The sequence below is a fragment of the Emys orbicularis genome, chromosome 1, assembly GCF_028017835.1.
Source record: "Emys orbicularis isolate rEmyOrb1 chromosome 1, rEmyOrb1.hap1, whole genome shotgun sequence".
Taxonomy (NCBI): Eukaryota; Metazoa; Chordata; order Testudines; family Emydidae; genus Emys; species Emys orbicularis.
This window is the reverse complement of record NC_088683.1, coordinates 147,199,847-147,220,586: the sequence shown is the minus strand read 5'-3', so window position 1 is coordinate 147,220,586 and position 20,740 is coordinate 147,199,847. Positions and strand designations below refer to the sequence as shown.

The 20,740-nt window shown below is 46.1% G+C and overlaps 1 protein-coding gene across 1 annotated transcript in view; it reads right to left on the bottom strand.

Annotated features, from left to right (window-relative positions):
• The window catches only part of LOC135887323 (C-type lectin domain family 12 member B-like), a 60,199-nt gene extending 54,725 nt beyond the window's left edge, over nucleotides 1-5,474 (bottom strand). The window contains exon 1 of the mRNA XM_065415125.1: nucleotides 5,384-5,474. Within this exon, the coding sequence (XP_065271197.1) occupies nucleotides 5,384-5,474 (91 nt within the window). The remainder of the gene's footprint in view (nucleotides 1-5,383) is intronic.
• Between the last annotated feature and the right edge of the window lie 15,266 nt (nucleotides 5,475-20,740).

Sequence of the window (20,740 nt, the reverse complement as noted above, 5' to 3'; positions counted from 1 at the left end):
CACTACCACTTTTGCCAGCAAAACGTATGTTGCTCGGGGGGTGGCTTTTTCACACCCCTGAATGACATAAGTCATAGCGTAGACATGGCCTAAAAGATCTGCTCTAGGAATTATTTTTGGAAAGTTCTATGGCCTGTGCTATGTAAGAGGTCAGACTAGATGCTCATAATGGTCCTATCTGGCCTTGGAATCTAAGAAAACCAATAGTGAATTCAGTGACTAAAAGCTGTGCATTCTGGAAAAGCCTTATTTTGCTGCTTTGTTCTTCTTCCTTCCTTACTTACTTCTTGGTTTCCACATACCCACAAAGACACTGAGCCAGCTTCTGATAGGGCAGACTCTGCTGCAGGATCCCGAGTGGTAAGAGGTCTGCTTGGAAAGGGCTGCAGCTACAGAAGTTTCCAACAGACTCTTTTCCACTGCAGGGGCTACAGATGGTCAGCACAGACCCCAGAGTGGGTGGGATCCTCACTGCAATCTGTCTGCAGAGCTCTTATTGAACCCTAATTAGAGATGAAAGCTAAAAACATGACCTGCCTTCCCCAGGGTAAATCCTTCTCAGGTCACAGCGGCAGCCCTTGCTGGTGAAGGAAGTTATAATTCCCCTTGCCTATAAATGTGGGAATGAAGCAAGCACACTTTGTATTATTGTATAACAGTTCAGACTTTGTATCATTTCTTGTATCTCCTCCTTATTGGTCAACACCATGGCTACGGAGGAAACAAGAAGTCCATCTACCACTCCAGCATTGGTATCTCCTCCAACCAATAGCCATTTGCCTCCTTCTCCTCCAGCAATGGCATGTCCTTCCTCTTCATCAGCTTGCCTCCCTTTTCTATGATAATGTTATCCACTCTCCCACTTCAGACACCATCCAGTCCCCCTTAAGTGGTTTTTGTTCTTCTTAAATGACAATCTTTGTAATGGCAAAATATTTTAGAAGCTGGGTTTTGACCGAAAGGCTGTAAAGAGTGAACAAAAGGGTAGAAAATGAAAGCAGAATTCCCTAAACAGAATGTTGAGAACACAGGGTTAGAAATGTATATGAACAAAGAATATAATCTGCTGTGACACTAGCTAGGGTAAAATTACAAGGGCCATTGATCCTCATGCTTCAGGGCATGATCACCAGCTAGAGTCAGGAAGGTTTCATTTACATCCCTATGTAATAGTGCAAAGTGGTGGTTGATATTTTGCTGCCTGATATGAGTTGTATTTTTAAATGAATTTAATATGATGTTTGATTAATTATTCTATCTGATAATCAACCAGGAAACAAAGAAAACTCCAATGGTGAAAAATATTTTAACTTTCTAATAGCTCCAGCCCCCAGAAAAGAATTTTTACACATACATGACAAATGAGTTGTCAAGCCCTTTTGTAGACCAACAAGATGTAAGACATCAATTTTATGAACTCTTTGTTTGGATATTATACACTATGAACCAGATCCTCAGCTGGTGTAAATTGATGTGGTCCACTGAAGTCTGTGTAGTGACAACAAGTATTCACCAGTTCTAGCCACAAATCAGTTAACTCTTTACCAAATACAATCCAGTCTCAATTTGGAGTGTAGCTGGGACAGTAACTGTGTCCCAAGTTCATATTAACACTTAGCACAAGTCCAAGGCTGGAGCACAGACTGAAGACCCAGTTAAATCCACGTTAGTTCCCAACTTCACTTCAAAATAGAATGGTGGTGTAACTGGTCTTGTAAATGGGCCTCCGAAATTGGATATTTTTGTAATGTAGATAGACCCATGGCCCACATGCTCCCAGAGAGAGCCTGGCCCTGTGAAGACAGACAGCATGCTGTAGTGGGAAGAAACAAAAGGACTTTCTGTAAAGTAACAGTTTTTAGTCTAGCTGTATTTCTAGTCTCCTTATTGAGCCAGGTCCTGCTTTGTGCTGTTCTGACAATGCAAAGCAGGATGAAAGCCTGCTTAACCATCTACTTGGGAATCCCCATGACAGGGAAATCCCTAGCTGCAGTAGCCAGCTCTACATCACCTGGCCATAACTCAAAGAAGGTGTCTAGAACATGGCTGTGGAAGGGACCATGGTGAGAGTGCCTCTGCACTGCATTGATCACTGCTGTGAAGTGGCCTCTTGGGGACTGTTGCAGCCAGGCATAATTTAGAGCAGGCCTAAGGCTGATATAAATTATGCAGAAGGATGAGTCAGCCTGTAAGTGTGCATCTCCACCTCAAGGGCAACCCCCAGTGCATAGATGCAGCACTGCACAGGACTTTGCCTCTCATACCTGCTCTGGTGGGTACTTCCTTGGCTGCAGTGGGCAGTCCCAGATAAAGTCTTCCTCCTACTCCCTGTCTGGGTCTTCTGTGCCTCGGCTCTCTGGCCATGTCCATAAGAGTTCATCCCTTCCAGGGTAACACAAACAAGTTCAAACAGGTTCTTAAACTAATACCCTTCTGCTCCTCTCAACATCTGTAGTTCCCTTGTTGGCCTTCGCACAGGGCTTCCCCTGCAGAAGCCTAACCTGCTCCTGTATTGTTCTTCCACCATTGTACTCTATCTGTTAAAACTTATCCCATGACTTCTCTCTGCTAGAGAGACCTTCCTCCTCTGCAGTCTCTTCCCCCAAGTGAGCTTCCTCAGTCTACTTTTAAGGGCTAGCTATCTCTGCCTCTTCTGGGCAGAAGAAAATTAGTTAATCACCCCCAGGTATGGAGCTGACTAACTAGGGTTCTTTCCCTTACTTTACAGAGGATGGGGATGCTCTGGCACCAGCTAAACACCCTGAGTCAGCCCTGGGTACCTTGGAGTTCTTTTGGCTGAAGCTATACTGGGTCTCTGTGGGGGTCCTGAGTCTCCTTCTGGGAGAGGGTGGACAGGATCTGCCCTGCCTTCACAGTCAGATCCATGTCTACCACCTTCAGGCCCTGCAGAGACTCCTTTATGGTGCAGGTACTCTGGCGTAGAGTTTGCTGGTGCACACCTTCCTCCACCATCTTTGAGGGCTCCGATGCAACCTCCATCTCTTCTACCTCCATCTGAGGGGTCTTCTGCAAGACCTCTCTGAGCTACCAGTCTTCTACCGGGACATCCTAAGGACCTGGAAGCTGGTCTAGGCGACCAGGTCCATGGTGGCCGCCGAGAGGGAGGACCTCTTTACAGAGCCTCTGCTACACAACCCCCCGCTCAGTGTTCAGGTGGTGGAGTCCCCCTTGGTGTGCCGGAAGTTGGTCCTGACAGGTATCACCAGAATTGGGGAGACCTCCTGGAGTACAACAGTTGGAGCCCCTGTCGCTTGGCCAGTACATGGGGCTCTCCATCCCTCAAGTTCGACGGCATATAAGAGCGGCCATACAAGGTCAGTCCAAAGGTCCATCTAGCCCAGTATACTGTCTTCCGACAGTGGCCAATGCCAGGTGCCCCAGAGGGAATGAACAGAAAAGGTAATCATCAAGTGATCCATCCCCTGTCGCCCATTCCCAGCTTCTGGCAAACAGAGTCTAGGGACACTATCCCTACCCATCCTGGCTAATAGCCTTGATGGACCTATCCTCCATGAATTTATCTAGTTCTTTTTTTAACCCTCTTATAGTCTTGGCCTTCACAACATCCTCTGGAAAAGAGGTCCACAGGTTAACTGTGCGTTGTGTGAAGAAATACTTCCTTTTGTATACTCCAGGAGGTGAGGGCAGCCTTACTGCCTGTCTCTAAGGCCTTCCTTGAGTGGGTTCTGCAGGAGTGGTCTCCCCGCCTGCCCTTCCCCCTGGCCCTCTGGACCTCTCCATCAGGCCCCTGTCTTGCGAGTCTCCCCTCCCCCACAACTGCTCCTTCCTCACCAGATGAGCTGGCTGAGCGACTTGCAATGGGTCCATCTCTGAACTGTTGCATTGCCCTCCTCAAAAGATGCTGCAAAGAATCTGGCTACAATCAAGGTGTGTCCACAGAGCACTGAGAAACCTGTATGTCTTCTTACAGCATGCTCCTGAGGGCAGACTTCCTTCCCTATGACTGGTGTAAAGCGGTGGCTCCAGAAAAGAAGACGTCGCTGTGGTTTCCCTGAACTCTGGTGATCTCCAACTGCTCTGCCTCCAATGACCATTTATGGTCACTAGCACCTGCAGCAAAGTTGGAACAGCCTTCAGACTGCTCTAATTGATACCAGAGGACTGGCTTAGAGCACAAATGGCCCAGGATCGGGGATAGGACAAAGATGATTTACAGCCATTCTTGCACATTCCCCTCCTGAATCATGCTGTGTGCTCCTCTGCCTGAGCCAGGAATCAGAGCCTGTAACACACTGATGCCATCGGGTGATTGCTACTTTCCTAAAAATGGCAAAACTGCTAAATAATCTGGCTTTTATCTGAATTGAAAGGCAAAATAACCTACCACCTTCCCTACCAAGGTACAGCCCCAAGCTGGAGCCTGACAGCATCACATGTTGTGGTCTCTGACAGATAAGGAAAAAAGGAAGTGGTTTCAATTTGATTCACTCGGGATCTGAGGTTTCCCTAGCTGAATGCAAGCCCTTCTGCAGAAGACAGCCTGGGGCTCTGAGGTCCAAACTGGTCAGAGAGCCAAAGCAAACAAAAGTTCTGTCTTCAGAGTTTTTTATTTAACTAATCTCTCATTCATTGTTTCAGGAAAAGGCTCCGTGAAACAGAGTTTGTGTTTTGAGCATTTTTTCTCTTGCATTTATAAATATTCCCATGGTCTCTTTTTTTAAAAGGACCTTTGACTATTTAAAATATTTCCCTCTTCTCTGGCTCTGTTCACCCTCTCACATGGAGACATCACATATGCTCCATACTGTGAAAGTGAGTTATCATTTGTCACCAAATGTTACAACCTCCCATGAGAAAGAAGCAGGTCAAAAATGAAAGAGAACTAAGATTCTATTTCCTCCATGGACCAGAGTTTGACAACTATAAAATCCTAATCTAGCGCAACATCTTGCCATTGTTGATTCTGCCAAAATCCCCATGGATGGCACAGTATGTCCTCTAGACTCTCAAACTCTACACTAGAACCTGATCCCACAAACACTACCTTGCACACTGCTCACTCCCATGGGTAGTCCCATTCAAGTCAATAGGATTACTCATGGTAGAAAGTACTCTCAGCAATTAGTGTTTGCAGGGGTCCTTACATTGTGAAAATATTCAGGGGAGGGACAACATCTCCCTCCATGCTTTGAACTGCACAGTGCATGCTTCTGTGCTTCTGTTAATTAATAATGACAATAAAACAAAATGAGAAATTCACCACTGGTGTAACTCTACTGAGAATAACGGATTTAGAGGAGTTAATTTAGAAGAGGCCCATTCTGCCTAAGATTAGGTTGACAGTACTTCCCAATCCAGCTAATTTAAGCACAATAACTAAAAAAGCCCTTAGAGATTGTACCTTTTTCCTCAGGAGCAGCAGGCTTTGGGATATTTTCCAGTGCATAAGATTTATTAAATTCCAGATCTGCATACGTTATTTCCTCAGTCATAGCTGGTGAAGAGGGAAGCTTACATTTCAAGTCAAAAAGTTAAGGCACATTCGAGGTTCTGCAGCAGATGAGCGAGGAACAAGATCTGCCATTTTAGAGAGGGCTCCTTTGTAATGCATTGGTTGATACAAATGAGGCAACACGGATATCAGAGCAGAGTGGCCCAGAACTTCCCCTGAAAGGATGTTACAAAAGAGAAATGTTCCCTTTTGACTGAGGAACAGTCCCCCTCTCTTTCTTCCTCTGCCTCCTTTCTCGCCCACCTGCCCACCACTTATTTCTCTTTGCAACATCTGTCTGTGTAAATTCTATACTTTGTTTTTTAAAGAGGCAACTTGTTTCTGCAGAACTGCAGGATCAGGATTCATATGTGGGGGTGAGTACAGGATTTTCACAGCATTATGGTCATGTTCTGTTATGACCAGATGCATGTCATAGGGGTTAGCACTCTGCACTGTCCTGCAGCAGGCTTGGGATCAATTCTCAGTCCTTGTCTCTTGCCACAGGGTGCTGAGAGTGCTCTGGAGACTGGGTCCAGTGCCCAGGGATTAGAGTTCAGTGTGACCATGCAGAAGCCCTAAGTCCAGGTACTTGGGCCCAGATCCTTGGCTGGTATGAATCAGTGTATTGATCATTGACTTCTAGTCCAATTTATACCATTTGGCACCTGGTTTCTACCAGCTCAGGTCAGAAAGAACAAGGAATGCTGCAGGGATCAGGGCCAATGCCTGGGAACCACTGCTTTGTGCTCTATGTGAGACTTCAGCTTTATTACCGTTCCTGGAATCTTGCTTGGCTAGGCCTACGAGGATAGTGTATGGCACAAGGAAAAGTTCAGGCAAAGGTACAGATTTTGAGGCTGCACAAGAAGGTAAAAGGAGGATGCAACATGTGTGCTGGCTTTTGTGTCTCCTCCATAAGGGCCAGCAAAAATTGTAGAACCTGCACTCTTCTCAGTGCAGTGACTGCTCCTTTCAAGCACTCCCTGCAGTATAAGGCTCTGAAAGGGGACAAGAAAGAGGGAAGGAACTGGCTAGTCTTGGAAGGCAGTGCATGCTGCACCCTCCTAGCAGACAGAGCACCAGGTGTGTTATCTTGTGCCCCAGAGAGATCCACTGTATTTCTCTGGGTCACAGTGATTCCCACTGTTCCTGACCTGACAGCATTAGGGCAAGTTTTGTAACAGCCAGAGCAACTGAGACACAGAAACAGACTTCCCTGGGGAGGTGGTCAAGTACTCAGTGATACAGAGAGATTCCAGAGAGTTTGGATTAGATGTGGAAATGCAGATGTGGGACGTACACCATTGTGAAATGAAACAAGTGCTACAACATGTGGATCAGGAGCAGATTGCACATGGTGTCACAATCTGAATTGCTAATTGTAATAGGCCTGATTCTCATTTACACTAGGGCCACCTTACACCACTCTGGCAGTGTACAGGGATCTTTAAGTGAGTGTGGGTGAAATTAACATCTACTTTAAGATGTCTTTGCACTTTCCCATTGGTGTAAACCAGCCTTAGGGTGACTGAGAATCAGGCCTTAATATGGGGTTTGTTTTGTTTCTCCCTCCAAGTAACTGAAAAATATTATAGACATTAACATTCATATCAGTGCACAACAGAAACGAGCAGCATTTATAGTGTAAGCAAGTGAGATCCCAAAATACTGAGTTTTAATCATCTCAGTTGTTAGTAACACAGAGAAGGAAAATTAAATTTAAATTATCCAAATGTCAACCTGTATTTCCATAGAGCCCAATTCTGCAAATGCTTTGCATAACATTATCTTTACTCAGATGAGTAGCCCAGGTGAATTACTGATGTGCTTAAGCGTTTGCAAGTACAGGTAATTCATTTGGACTGATCAAAGAAGAAAACGCTATCTGAAATTATTTTAGTTATTAACCAAAATTCGAGTGTCCCAACCTTTAATTCTTAGTGTTTAAATTCGGCAGAGAATTCCATCTCTCTTCCTGAAGATAGTGGTTTTTCCAGGCTGCACAGTTCTCTGCCTAGACTTCCCAGCAAGCCAGATGGCCTACACAGCCAGTGTCTGCAGTTTGCTTTGTGCTCCTTGACAGTTAAGCAAAAAAAGGGGGCATGACCTATGCTAAGGTTCAACCCAAATCAGGGGCCCTGTGACAGTCACCCTTTGTGAGCTGAGAATTTTGCTCCTCTTTCAGCTCTTGACTCACATTTACACAGCCACTCACATCCATATTTCCTCTGTCCAGTAAAAAGAGAGTTAACATTCTCTAAGAAAGCATCTAACAGTAATTTTCTCCAAGAGGAATTCACTCCAGCAGGCATTATGGTTTCCTTAAAGAAGTGAGGCTTAAAAAATTAAGCAAGGTACAGATGAGAAAGTATAGACAATATGAGATATTATGCAGGGACACTGTCCAGATTCTTATACCTCACCTATCCCTGTGGTATCTGAGCACCTAACAAAGTAGTTTCAGTGAGGATTTGCAATGTCACCAAAATCTCAGTTTGGAGAATAAAAAGTAAACTATGTTTAGAATAAATTAGACCCCTCTTCAGCACTTACCTCTTCTGCTTGTAGCACAAGCATCTTTGGTTCTCTCTTCCTATCAGCAGCATGGCTAGTGACAGCCACTTGGGAAGAAAATGTCTGGATTCAGAGACCTTTCAGAGATATAGGCCTAGTCTCTTTCTGAGCACAGGTGATGCAATTAATAGAGAGGGACCGACAATGGGAGATATCAATATACCACCAACATAAGGTAGTGGAGCTTATTTATTTATTTTTTGGTGTCAGTCACACAATAACTTTACTGACAGTCATTGGGAAAGTAAAATGATGAAGTTATTTGTATCCAAACAGATATTAACATGAGGAAGTTGCGGGTAAATGATACTAAGTGCACGTCTGCTCTGAAGAACAATTTTGTCGATGATGAACAGAAATCCAGCTCCCTTTCCCAGGGCTGGTCTGTCTCTGCAGAGTGAACTGGACAAAAAAAAAATCAACAGCTTGTTTCTATTCCTAAGGCCAGGGGACATGGCTTTAAATATCCACAGGAAGCAGGTGCATTCCGTAAGAAGTTGTCTTTTTATACTCACCTTTCAAAGTAAAAGTGCACTCTTGGAAATTTAGCCCTGTGTAGCAAAGATAAATTATAATGGACTTGCTGATTACATCTTAACCCATGTCTCTGTCAGTGCATAAAAATAACACCTGAGATTTTCATGGTGATCTAGGAGGATTTAGACACACATCTTCCATTCAAATTTCTGTGTCTTTAAATTCCCTAAACTGCTCTGAATATCTCAAAATGTTTTTTTTCCAGTAGAATCTTATTGTTCAGAAGGACAAGAGAGAAAATTAAAATTTAGGCACATGAAAGGCATCAACATCTACCCACAAGCTGGACAGAGTGATCTGAAAATACCTGGACAATCAGAACTAAATGAATGGAAATGGACTTTATGGTGTCAAAACCCACATGCACACACTATGCCTTCTGGATAGACAATGAACATTGGTCATACAAAGGGTACTTTATACCCAGTTGGTCCAATGTAGTTCTCCTGTGAAGACCATTCTAGACAAACCATCAGAGTTTAATGAGTGGACTTCTTCAGTCTGTGTGTGTGTGTGAGTGTGTGTGAGAGAGAGAGAGAGAGAGAGAGAGAGAGAGAGAGAGAGAGAGTGTGTCCTTGCGGTATCCAGAACAGTGAGTCACCTTGTTATCTCCTGCCTCCAGTGACTGGTAGCCTTCCCCATGGTGGCTGGGTGTCAGTTCCCTGACACCACCAGCCTTTCAGCCACCCAGGCACTCTCCTCTGGGCAATGCCAGCCATGATTTTGCCTTGGTGGTTAAAAATAGGTGCACCCAGTCCCCAAGTGCCTTTGAATCATTCCCCTGCAATATCCAGCCCCTGACACTGGCTGTAAGCCACACAGAACTTGTGGACACTTATAATACCACAAAAGAAGGTTTATTTAAGAAAGGAGAGAGATTCAGCTAGAAACAAGAGAGTGATGGAAAGAAATGGTTACAATAAAAAACAAAATCACACAATGCAAACTAGGGACTACACTTACTATAGTAAGTTACCTTTCCTATCTAATAAAGTAGGTTTTCCTCCCAAAGTTCAGCCTGCTGCAGAGCTGGCTGGGTTCACAGGAACCAGGTATGGCATTACGCCCCATATTCTTCATAGTAATATTATTATGATATGATTATGGCATAGCTATGATGTATTTTATACAAGATAGGTCATGTGAGATATCATTGGAAAGGTTATGATTCACTGAATATAATTATCCTATTTAAATGCATCTATCATTTTGGTATCTGAAGTTAGGAATATGCAATCAATCTAGATGGCTGGCTGGGAAAGGCCATTAGGGAGAACAATAGGTCTTAGAAGATGCTAATCTCCCACCGGGAAGCCTTCCTAAGGACACTACAAACAGCCTCCGAGTCATGGCTGCTATGTTCCTACAGGGGCACATGAACAAGTCACCTGGTACTGGACTCCATCTTGGAATACCAATGTTTTTCCACTGACCGGGCATGGGAACCAAGAGGGGAGACAAAGGGTTCCCACCATATGCAAATGCTATTTAAGGCAGGGGCACGACATCATTGTGGTTCTTCACTGACTCCCTGCCCAAGAAGATTGCTGGAAAGACCTGAGGAACAAGGACTGGACTGGGGGAGAAGGGCTGAACCCGGGCTAGAGGGATTTCTAACCTGTAAAAGGAATACCTGGGGATTTAAGCAGCAAGCAAGTGCAGCTTGCGCTCAAAAATCTCTGCAAAATGCCTAAATCCATAATTAGAGTGAGAATTTCCTACTCATTTCCAATCTCTTTAGTATATTAAGCTTAGATTGTGTTTTTGTTTATTTGCTAGGTCATCTGCTTTCATCTGTTTGCTATCCCTTATAATCACTTAAAATCTATCTTTTGTAGTTAATAAACTTGTTTTGTTTTGGCTAAAACCAGTGTGTATGTGAGTCATAACTTGGAGCAGAAAGCTATGTATATCCCTCTCCAAATCGAGGGAGGGGGCATCTTTCATGAGCTTATGCTGTACAGTTCTCTGTGCAGTGCAAGACAGAATAATTTTGGGTTTACACTCCAGAGGGGAGTGTGTGACTTAGGAACTGGGAGGTGCCTTAGCTGAACCTTCCCATGAAAAGCTGATCTAAGCCTCTTAGCCCTGTGTGTAGCTGCAGCTGGGTGTGTCCCTACCTGTATGTGTGCTGGAGGGGGTTTGAGGGCCTGTCGTAGAATCATAGAATCAGAAAATATTAGGGTTGGAAGAGACCTCAGGAGGTCATCTAGTCCAATCCCCTGCTCAAAGCAGGACCAACCCCAACTAAATCATCCCAACCATGGCTTTGTCGAGCTGGACATTAAAAACCTTTAAGGATGGAGATTCCACCACCTCCCTAGGTAACCCATTCCAGTGCTTCATCGCCCTCCTAGTGAAATAGTGTTTCCCAATATCCAACCCAGACCTCCCCCACTGCAACTTGAGACCATTACTTCTTGTTCTGTCATCTGCCAACACTGAGAACAGTCTGGCTCCATCCTCTTTGGAACCCCCCTTCAGGTAGTTGAAGGCTGCTATCAAATCCCCCCTCACTCTTCTCTTCTGCAGACTAAACAAGCCCAGTTCCCTCAGCCTCTCCTCGCAAGTCATGTGCCCCAGCCCCCTAATCATTTTTGTTGCCCTCCACTGGACTCTCTCCAATTTGCCACATCTCTTCTGTGGGGAGGAAGGGGGGTGACCAAAACTGGACACACTGCTCCAGGTGTGGCCTCACCAGTGCTGAACAGAGGGGAATAATCACTTCCCTTGATCTGCTGGCAATGCTCCTACCAATACAGCGCAATATGCTGTTGGCCTTCTTGGCAACAAAGACACACTGCTGACTCATATCCACTGTAATCCTCAGGTCCTTTTCTGCAAAACTGCTGCTTATCCAGTCAGTCTCCAGCCTGTAGCGGTGCATGGGATTCTTCCTTCTTAAGTGCAGGACTCTGCCAGGGCCGGCTCCAGGCACCAGGCAACCAAGCTGGTGCTTGGGGCGGCACCTGGAGGGGGGGCGGCGCGGCGCTCGGGCCGCGGGGGAGAGCGGGGCCACAGCCGGGCTCGCCGCCCTCCCCCCGGCGCTCTGGCCGCCCTCCCCCCCCTGCGCCCTCCCCCCGACTGCCCTGCGCTCTGGCCGCCGGGGGGAGAGCCGAGCCCCAGCCGGGGCTCGCCGCCCTCTCCCCGGCGCTCTGGCCGCCCTCCCCCCCCCTGCGCCCTCCCCCCGGCTGCCGGGGGGAGAGCCGAGCCCCAGCCGGGGCTCGCCGCCCTCTCGCCTCCCTGCCCCCGGCGCTCTGGCCGCCGGGGGTGGGGGGGGAGAGCCGAGCCCCCGCCGGAGCTCGCCGCCCCCCCCGGGCTCCGCCCCCCCCCCCCCCCCGCGGGGGGGGGGCGGCCGGAGGCTTTTGTGCCTGGGGCGGCAAAAAAGCCAGAGCCGGCCCTGGACTCTGCACTTGTCCTTGTTGAACCTCATCAGATTTCTTTTTGCCCAATCCTCCAATTTGTCTAGGTCACGCTGGACCTTATCCCTACCCTCCAGTGTATCTACCTCTCCCCCCAGCTTAGTGTCCTCTGTGAACTTGCTGATGGTGCAATTCATCCCATCATCCAGATCATTAATAAAGATGTTGAACAAAACCGGCCCCAGGACCGACCTCTGGGGCACTCCGCTTTATACCGGCTGCCAACTAGACATGGAGCCATTGATCACTACCCGTTGAGCCCAACAATCTAGCCAGCTTTCTATCCACCTTATAATCTATTCATCCAATCCATACTTCTTTAACTTGCTGGCAAGAATACTGTGGGAGACCATATCAAAAGTTTTGCTAAAGTCAAGATATATCATAACCACCACTTTCCTCATATCCACAGAGCTAGTTATCTCATCATAGAAGGCAATCGGGTTGGTGAGGCATGACTTGCCCTTGGTGAATCCATGTTGACTGTTCTTGATCACCTTCCTCTCCTCCAAGTGCTTCAAATGGATTCCTTGAGGACCTGCTCCGCGATTTTGCCTGGGACTGAAGTGAGGCTGACTGGTCTGTAGTTCCCCGGGTTCTCTTTCTTCCATTTTTAAAATATGGGCACTAAATTTGCCTTTTTCCAGTCATCCAGGACCTCCCCCAATCATCATGAATTTTCAAAGATAACAGCTAATGGCTCTGCAATCACATCAGCCAACTCCCTCAGCACCCTTGGATGCATTAGATCTGGCCCTGTCACAGCAGTACAGTGTAAAGGGAGCCCAGGCTGGTGGGTCAGGCTGACTCAGTGGTACCCCAATCCCAGGTGGCACCCCAGGGATCCAAATATTTTATGAAAAACCTCCCAGTGCCACAAGATGTTTCCTCAGTGAATGGATCCAGAATGTCTCTGTCCACTCTGCGTTATAGTGAAACACTCAGGCAGATGTGTGCAACCCCATGCACTTCACAATAGTAACTTACTGGAACTCAGTAGTTCTATTAATGATGCACATAGGGGATGGCTCCCGCTCCTTCTGCAGGGTAAACAGCTGTAAAAATTCATATGAACTAAATTTTGTCGCTCAGATGAACAGTTCTGATGCTAAATATGCACAAGTAGTAGGGCTTGTCAAAGCAGACTCACCCTTTAAGGGAACTAATGATGTGTTACAAAGGAAATATAGTGGAATTACTGATTTAATATAAACAAGCATTTTGTTTCTTTCTGATAACAGAAGGGAACAATAACATGTTTCTCCAGTAGAATCACATTGTTCAGAATGAAATGCAAAAAAGGAGGAACTAAAATAGGTGGACAGCACCAACATCTGAAATAATCCAGCACATTTTGAAATCCAGCCACTGTACTGTCTTGTAGTCATTCCTTCTAATGATTTTCCATACTCTATAAACAATGTATATTTTGTTTCTACTATATAGCTGTATATTCAGTAAAGAGCTGGTTGTCTTGAACAAGTACAAGTACAAGTATCTGCTGAGTGAAATCGCCAGGAGAAAGGGGGATTTGTTTACCGTTGTCTAGCGATATAACTGAAATGTGATAAAATTGAGGAAAGGAGAAACTTTCAGGCTGCAGCTTAGAAAATATTTGATAAAAGTGAAATCTGAGAGATTCTGGAAATAGTTTCCTCCAGAGAAATGGAGCAAACTTCATCACCTGAGTAGCAGTATTTAGAGCTTGACTAGATAAATTTCTAAGCTTGAATGCACAAAATGAGTTAGGTACCTAAGTCCCTAGTTTAGGCACCTAAATCACAGTGTGAGGCTCCACGGAGATGCACAGCCCCCCTGCCAAATCCTGTAACATGATGTGCTGAGTCAAGAGCCAACTCAGTATCCTGTCACTCTAATATCCACCAATATTAATTGACTGGGACCTAAGTGGAAGACACATAGTCAATAGTGTGTACATGAACTGAGTAGAGATACAGCTGAAGGGCTAATTGAAGGGCAATCAACACCAGCAGGTGGGATTATATAAATTGACAGGAAGGAAGTGCTGGAGAGGAGGGAGCCTGAACGAAGGTAGAGGTAGGCATAACTGGCCACTACTGCTGCCTTCCCCAGAGGCAAGTGGGGAAGCTGGCTATGGACTGTAAATATATGTACATTACACTAGAGTCACTGGCCTGCTGATAAAATATGGTGATAGTGAAGACGACCTGGAATTGTTGTGGTGACTAACTGAGGCTGGAAAGGACAATCATGTGACCACCCAGGATAATGCCAAAACTCATTTGGTGCCTGTAGCGGGGTGGTCACCCGCTCTGGCCCTGACTGATTGGGGAGGCAGGGTCAGCTGTGGCCACGCCCCAATCGGGACCCAGCTGGCCCTATAAGAGGGCAGTGGGCCAGGAGAGAGACACACTCTCTCTCTAGCCTTTGGAGAGCAAGGGACCAGGCTGCCTGGGGAGCTGAGGAAGGTACCGAGGGTAGAGCAGTGCTGGGGAAGGGCCAGGGAGCTGGGGAGCTCCAGCCTAGCAGATCACCAGGCTGCAGGCTGAAGTAAGGGCCCACTAAAGGGTACTAGGGCTGCAGAGGGGCAGCCCCGTTATAGGTAAAGGCAGCAGGTCCAAACCCAACCTTGCCTGTGATGAGTGGCTTATACTGCAGTCTACCCCAGTGAGCGTGGGCTAGATGGTGATTGGCAGTAGCCTACGACTGAGGTGAGGTGGGGATAGTGGGTGGGGGTTCCCCTGGGTGGGGAGACCCAGGGAAAGTGTGGGGGTACTGCCTGGGGGCAGCACCCAGAGAAAGGGGCACCAGGGTCCGGGAGGGACACCGGGGTCAGAACAAGGTGAGACACCGGCCGACAGAGGGCGCTCCGGAGGCTGGAGAGCTAATTCCCCGAGAGGCCAGCAGGCGGCACCACCGGGTGAGTCTGTGCCCCATTACAGTGCCTAAGCTATTTTTTTGTAAAACTTCCCTTGATGCTTATGTTCCTGCTTCTGGCCCTATGCACTGAGCATCTGGAAGCCTATGTCCTGCCTAAGCCCCAGAACGATTCATAAGCCAGGGGAAGATAGGTGTTCAGCTTCCTAAGTCATATGTGGGGCCTGATCTGGTAGGTGAGCACAGGGATTGCATGCTAGATTGGGTCCCTCTGTTGTGTTCATGCAAAATATGAAATTGCAGAACTACTATTGCTGAAACAAGTCTCTACATCAGATGACTGGGAGGTGGCTAATGTAATGCCAGTCTTTAAAAGGGGCTCCAGAGGGGTCCTGGCAATTACAGGCTAGTGAGCCTAACTTCAGAACTATGCTAATTGGTAGAAACTATCAGACACATAAAAGTCTCTCAAATAACAAATTGTGTTTATCTAAGGAAGAGTTCTCCAAGAGTTCTGACCTTGAGTGGATCACTGCAGGCTAAGTGGCTCTGGGAAGAAGGATAAAGGAGTTTGAGGCACAAGTGGTGTTCTCGTCCATACTCCCTGTGGAAGAAAAAGGCCCGGGTAGAGACCGTTGAATCGTGGAAGTCAACGAATGGCTACGCAGGTGGTGTCGGAGAGAAGGCTTTGGATTCCTTGACCATGGGATGGTGTTCCAAGAAGGAGGAGACAGGCTCCAACTAACGAAGAGAGGGAAGAGTATCTTCGCAGGCAGGCTTGCTAACCTAGTGAGGAGGGCTTTAAACTAGGTTCACTGGGGGAAGGAGACCAAAGCCCTGAGGTAAGTGGGGAAGTGGGATACCAGGATGAAGCACGAGCAGGAAAGCGCAAGAGGGGAGGACTCCTGCTTTATACTGCTGCAGGACGATCACAGAGTGATCTTAAGTGCCTATATACAAATGCAAGAAGCCTGGGAAACAAGCAGGGAGAACTGGAGGTCCTGGCACAGTCAAGGAACTATGATGTGATTGGAATAACAGAGAGTTGGTGGGATAACTCACATGACTGGAGTACTGTCATGGATGGATATAAACTGTTCAGGAAGGACAGGCAGGGCAGAAAAGGTGGGGGAGTTGCATTGTATGTAAGAGCAGTATGACTGCTCAGAGCTCCAATATGAAAGTGCAGAAAAACTGAGAGTCTCTGGATTAAGTTTAGAAGTGTGAGCAACAAGGGTGATGTCGTGGTGGGAGTCTGCTATAGACCACCAGACCAGGGGAATGAGGTGAACGAGGCTTTCTTCCGGCAACTAGCACAAGTTACTAGATCACAGGCCCTGGTTCTCATGGGAGACTTCAATCACCCTGATATCTGCTGGGAGAGCAATACAGCGGTGTATAGACAATCCAGGAAGTTTTGGGAAAGTGTAGGGGACAATTTCCTGGTGCAAGTGCTGAAGGAACCATCTGGGGCAGAGCTCTTCTTGACCTGCTGCTCACAAACAGGGAAGAATTATTAGGGGAAGCAAAAGTGGATGGGAACTTGGGAGGCAGTGACCATGAGATGGTTGAGTTCAGGATCCTGACACAAGGAAGAAAGGAGAGCAGCAGAATACAGAACCTGGACTTCAGAAAAGCAGACTTTGACTCCCTCAGGGAACTGATGGGCAGGATCCCCTGGGAGAATAACATGAGGGGAAAAGGAGTCCAGGAGAGCTGGCTGTATTTTAAAGAATCCTTATTGAGGTTGCAGAAACAAACCATCCCGATATGTAGAAAGAATAGTAAATATGGCAGGCAACCAGCTTGGCTTAACACAAAAAAGAAGCTTACAAGAAGTGGAAGATTGGACAAGTGACAGGGAGGAGTATTAAAAATATTGCTCAGGCATGCAGGAGTGAAATCAAGAAGGCCAAATCACACTTGGAGTTGCAGCTAGCAAGGGATGTTAAGAGTCACAAGAAGGGTTTCTACAGGAATGTTAGCAACAAGAAGAAAGTCAATGAAAGTGTGGGCGCCTTACTGAATGAGGGAGGCAACCTAGTGACAGAGGATATGGAAAAAAACTAATGTACTCAATGCTCTTTTTGCCTCTGTCTTCACGAACTTGGTCAGCTCCCAGACTGCTGCACTGGGCAGCACAGCATGGGGAGGAGGTGACCAGCCCTCTGTGGAGAAAGAAGTGTTTCAGGACTATTTAGAAAAGCTGGACGAGCACAAGTCCATGGGGCCAGATGCGCTGCATCCGAGGGTCCTAAAGGAGTTGGTGGATGTGATTGCAGAGCCATTGGCCATTATCTTTGAAAACTCATGGCAATCGGGGGAGGTCTCGGATGATTGGAAAAAGGCTAATGTAGTGCCCATCTTTAAAAAATGGAAGAAAGAGAACCCAGGGAACTACAGACCGGTCACCCTCACCTCAGTCCCTGGAAAAATCATGGAGCAGGTCCTCAAGGAATCAATTCTGAAGCACTTAGAGGAGAGGAAAGTGATCAGGAACAGTCAGCATGGATTCACCAAGGGCAAGTCATGCCTGACAACCTAATTGCCTTCTATGACGAGATAACTGGCTCTGTGGACGAGGGGAAAGCAGTGAATGTGTTATTCTTTGACTTTAGCAAAGCTTATGATACGGTCTCCCACAGTATTCTTGCCAACAAGTTAAAGAAGTATGGGCTGGATGAATGGACTTTAAGGTGGATAGAAAGGTGGATAGATCATCGGGCTCAATGGGTAGTGATCAATGGCTCCATGTCTACTTGGCAGCGGTATCAAGCGGAGTGCCCCAAGGGTTGGTCCTGAGGCCAGTTTTGTTCAATATCTTCATTAATGATCTAGAGAATGGTGTGGACTGCACCCTCAGCAAGTTTGTAGATGACACTAAACTGGGAGGAGTGGTAGATATGCTGGAGGGTAGAGATAGGATACAGAGGGACCTAGACCAATTAGAGGATTGGACCAAAAGAAATCTGATGAGGTTCAACAAGGACAAGTGCAGAGTCCTGCACTTGGGAAGGAAGAATCCCATGCACTGCTACAGACTAGGGACCGACTGGCTAGGCAGCAGTTCTGCAGAAAAGAACCTAGGGGTTACAGTGGATGAGAAGCTGGATATGAGTCAACAGTGTGTCCTTGTTGTCAAGAAGGCTAACGGCAGTTTGGGCTATATAAGAAGGGGCATTGCCAGCAGATCGAGGGACGTGATCATTCCCCTCTATTCGACATTGGTGAGGCCTCATCTGGAGTACTGTGTCCAGTTTTGGGCCCCACACTACAAGAAGGATGTGGAAAATTTGGAAAGAGTCCAGCGGAGGGCAACAAAAATGATTAGGGAGCTGGAGCACATGATTTATGAGGAGAGGCTGAGGGAACCGGGATTGTTTAATCTGCAGAAGAGAAGAATGATAGCTGCTTTCAACTACCTGAAAGGGGGTTCCAAAGAGGATGGATCTAGACTGTTCTCAGCGGTACCAGATGACAGAACAAAGAATAATGGTCTCAAGTTGCAGTGGGGGAGGTTTAGGTTGGATATTAGGAAAAAACTTTTTCACTAGGAGGGTGGTGAAGCACTGGAATGGGTTACCTGGGGAGGTGGTGGAATCTCCTTCCTTAGAGGTTTTTAAGATCAGGCTTGACAAAGCCCTGGCTGGGATGATTTAGTTGGGGATTGGTCCTGCTTTGAGCAGGGGGTTGGACTAGATGACTTCCTGAGGTCCCTTCCAACCCTCATATTCTATGATTCTTTGGGAGGGGAGTTGAGTTCCAGACTCAAATATCCTACACTGAAGTTACCCTTTTACCAGCTGACTCATGCATAAACATCTGGGAACTGTAAACTCAAGTGTCCCAATCAAGTGCTGGTAAAAAACACAAGGAATATAATTGATGTGTCTTTCAGACCAATAGCAACACTTTGAATTGAGCCTGGAAGCCCATTCTGTTTCTGGAACACAGAGGGACGTGCATGTTCCATTCCAGAAAGAGTATTATGTGAGTGTGAAGGTAAACTCTTCCGCACCTGAAATTTCTGAGTGGCCTTCTGGAGTAGCCCCAAGCACAGTTCATTGCAGAAATCCAATTATTATTCTCTTCTGCTGCATAACTGTAAATGTTATGATTCCCCTAAAGCTACACAATACATTTAAAAAGCAAGCTACAGTATTCTGAGGCCAGAAAGGACCTCTGTGATCGTCTAGTCTGACCTCCTGTATAACACAGGCTATAGAAGCTCCCTGAAGTAATTCCACAACTGATTTGTAGTACTTGGACATAGTTGAACTAAAGCAGATCTTTTAGGAAAAACATCCAGTCTTGATTTTAAAAGTGCCAGTGATGGACAATCCACCACAACACTTGATAAATTGTTACAATGGTTAAGTACCCTCACTAATAAAAAAAAATGTTATATTTCCAATCTGAATTTACCTAGCTTCAACTTCCAGCCAGTGGATCTTGTTATACCTATGTCTGCTAGATTAAAGAGTCTATTATCAAACATTTGTTCCTCATGTCGGCACTTATTGACTGATCAAGCCATTCCTTAACTTTCTGTGTCTTAAACTAAATAGATTGAGCTCCTTGAGACTATCAGCTGATTATTCACTACGTCCCTCAAGTCTTTTTAAGAGTCACTGCTTCCCAGGACAGAGTTCCTCATCCTGTAAGTATGGCCTACAGTTTTTATTCCTAGACATATAACTTTACATGTAGTGGTGTTAAAACACAAATTGTTATCTTCTGCCCAGTTTACCAAGCAATCCAGAGGTTTTCTGTACATTGTATTAAGAGTATCTTCAATATATTATTAGATGTACAATAGAGAACTACTCTGAAAAAGGAGTGTAGCTCACTTTCTACATCCCCATTCCCCCATGACATGGTTCGTGGGCTGGAGGGATTGACTGATAAGTAAGGCTCCGTGTTTTTCAGAGAGATCACGGACGTCACAGATTTTTGTTTATTGCCCGTAACCTGTCCATAACTTTTACTAAAAATACCTGTGACTAAAACACAGCCTTACTTATAAGAAAAGATGAAAAGAGCTACCTGTGCATAATTGGCTAAGTAATTACTTATTGGTGAAAAACTTTGCCACTCTGTAGAAGTATGTGATGCATGAAAACATTAGAGGGGCAGAGGAATTTGGTTAGGGTTGCTGGAGAGTGTAACTGGTGTGTGATAAAACTGTAGGAAAGAGAAATGTTTAGGCTGGTGATCAGGAAATGTTTTGTTGAAGTAAGATCAATGAGAATGCAGAAGAGTCTCCTGAATGGAAGTGGCTGAAGCCTCAGCACCTGAGTTACTGAAACCTGCAGTAGAGAAACCTCTGGGAACAGAGGCATCGTTTCAGTAAAACTCTGGAGGGAGCAAAATTGGATCAGCAGATAGAGCATTCTCCATCCCAAATAGCATCATGAAATAGAAAAAAACAGACAATTATTGCTTTCCTAATGATCACGTCAAAAATGGGGGGGGGGGGGGGTAGAGGTACTGAAAGACAGAGGGGTTGGGCAAACCCTGGTTGGGGGAAGGCAACTGTCAGCGTTTCCCCATTGGGCACCATTTCCTATCTGAGAAATGGGCAATAGGGAGCAATCATACACTGCACTTCCAGGGGATGGACAAGCTGAAACCAGATAGGTCTTTCCATATTTAAATGTAGTAATTTATTTTTACTCCAGAGTTCCCGGTTTCATTTTTTTCACATTTCAGAGCTGGATTAACAAATTTTGTACATTCTCTGGGGGGTCATATGGCCTTCATGATGTGTGTAGCATTTGACATATGACTTTTGTAAAGCATCCTAAAACAATGAAAATGACAATGCTGATTATGACTCTAAACAACTATTTAAATGCTGATTTGGACACTT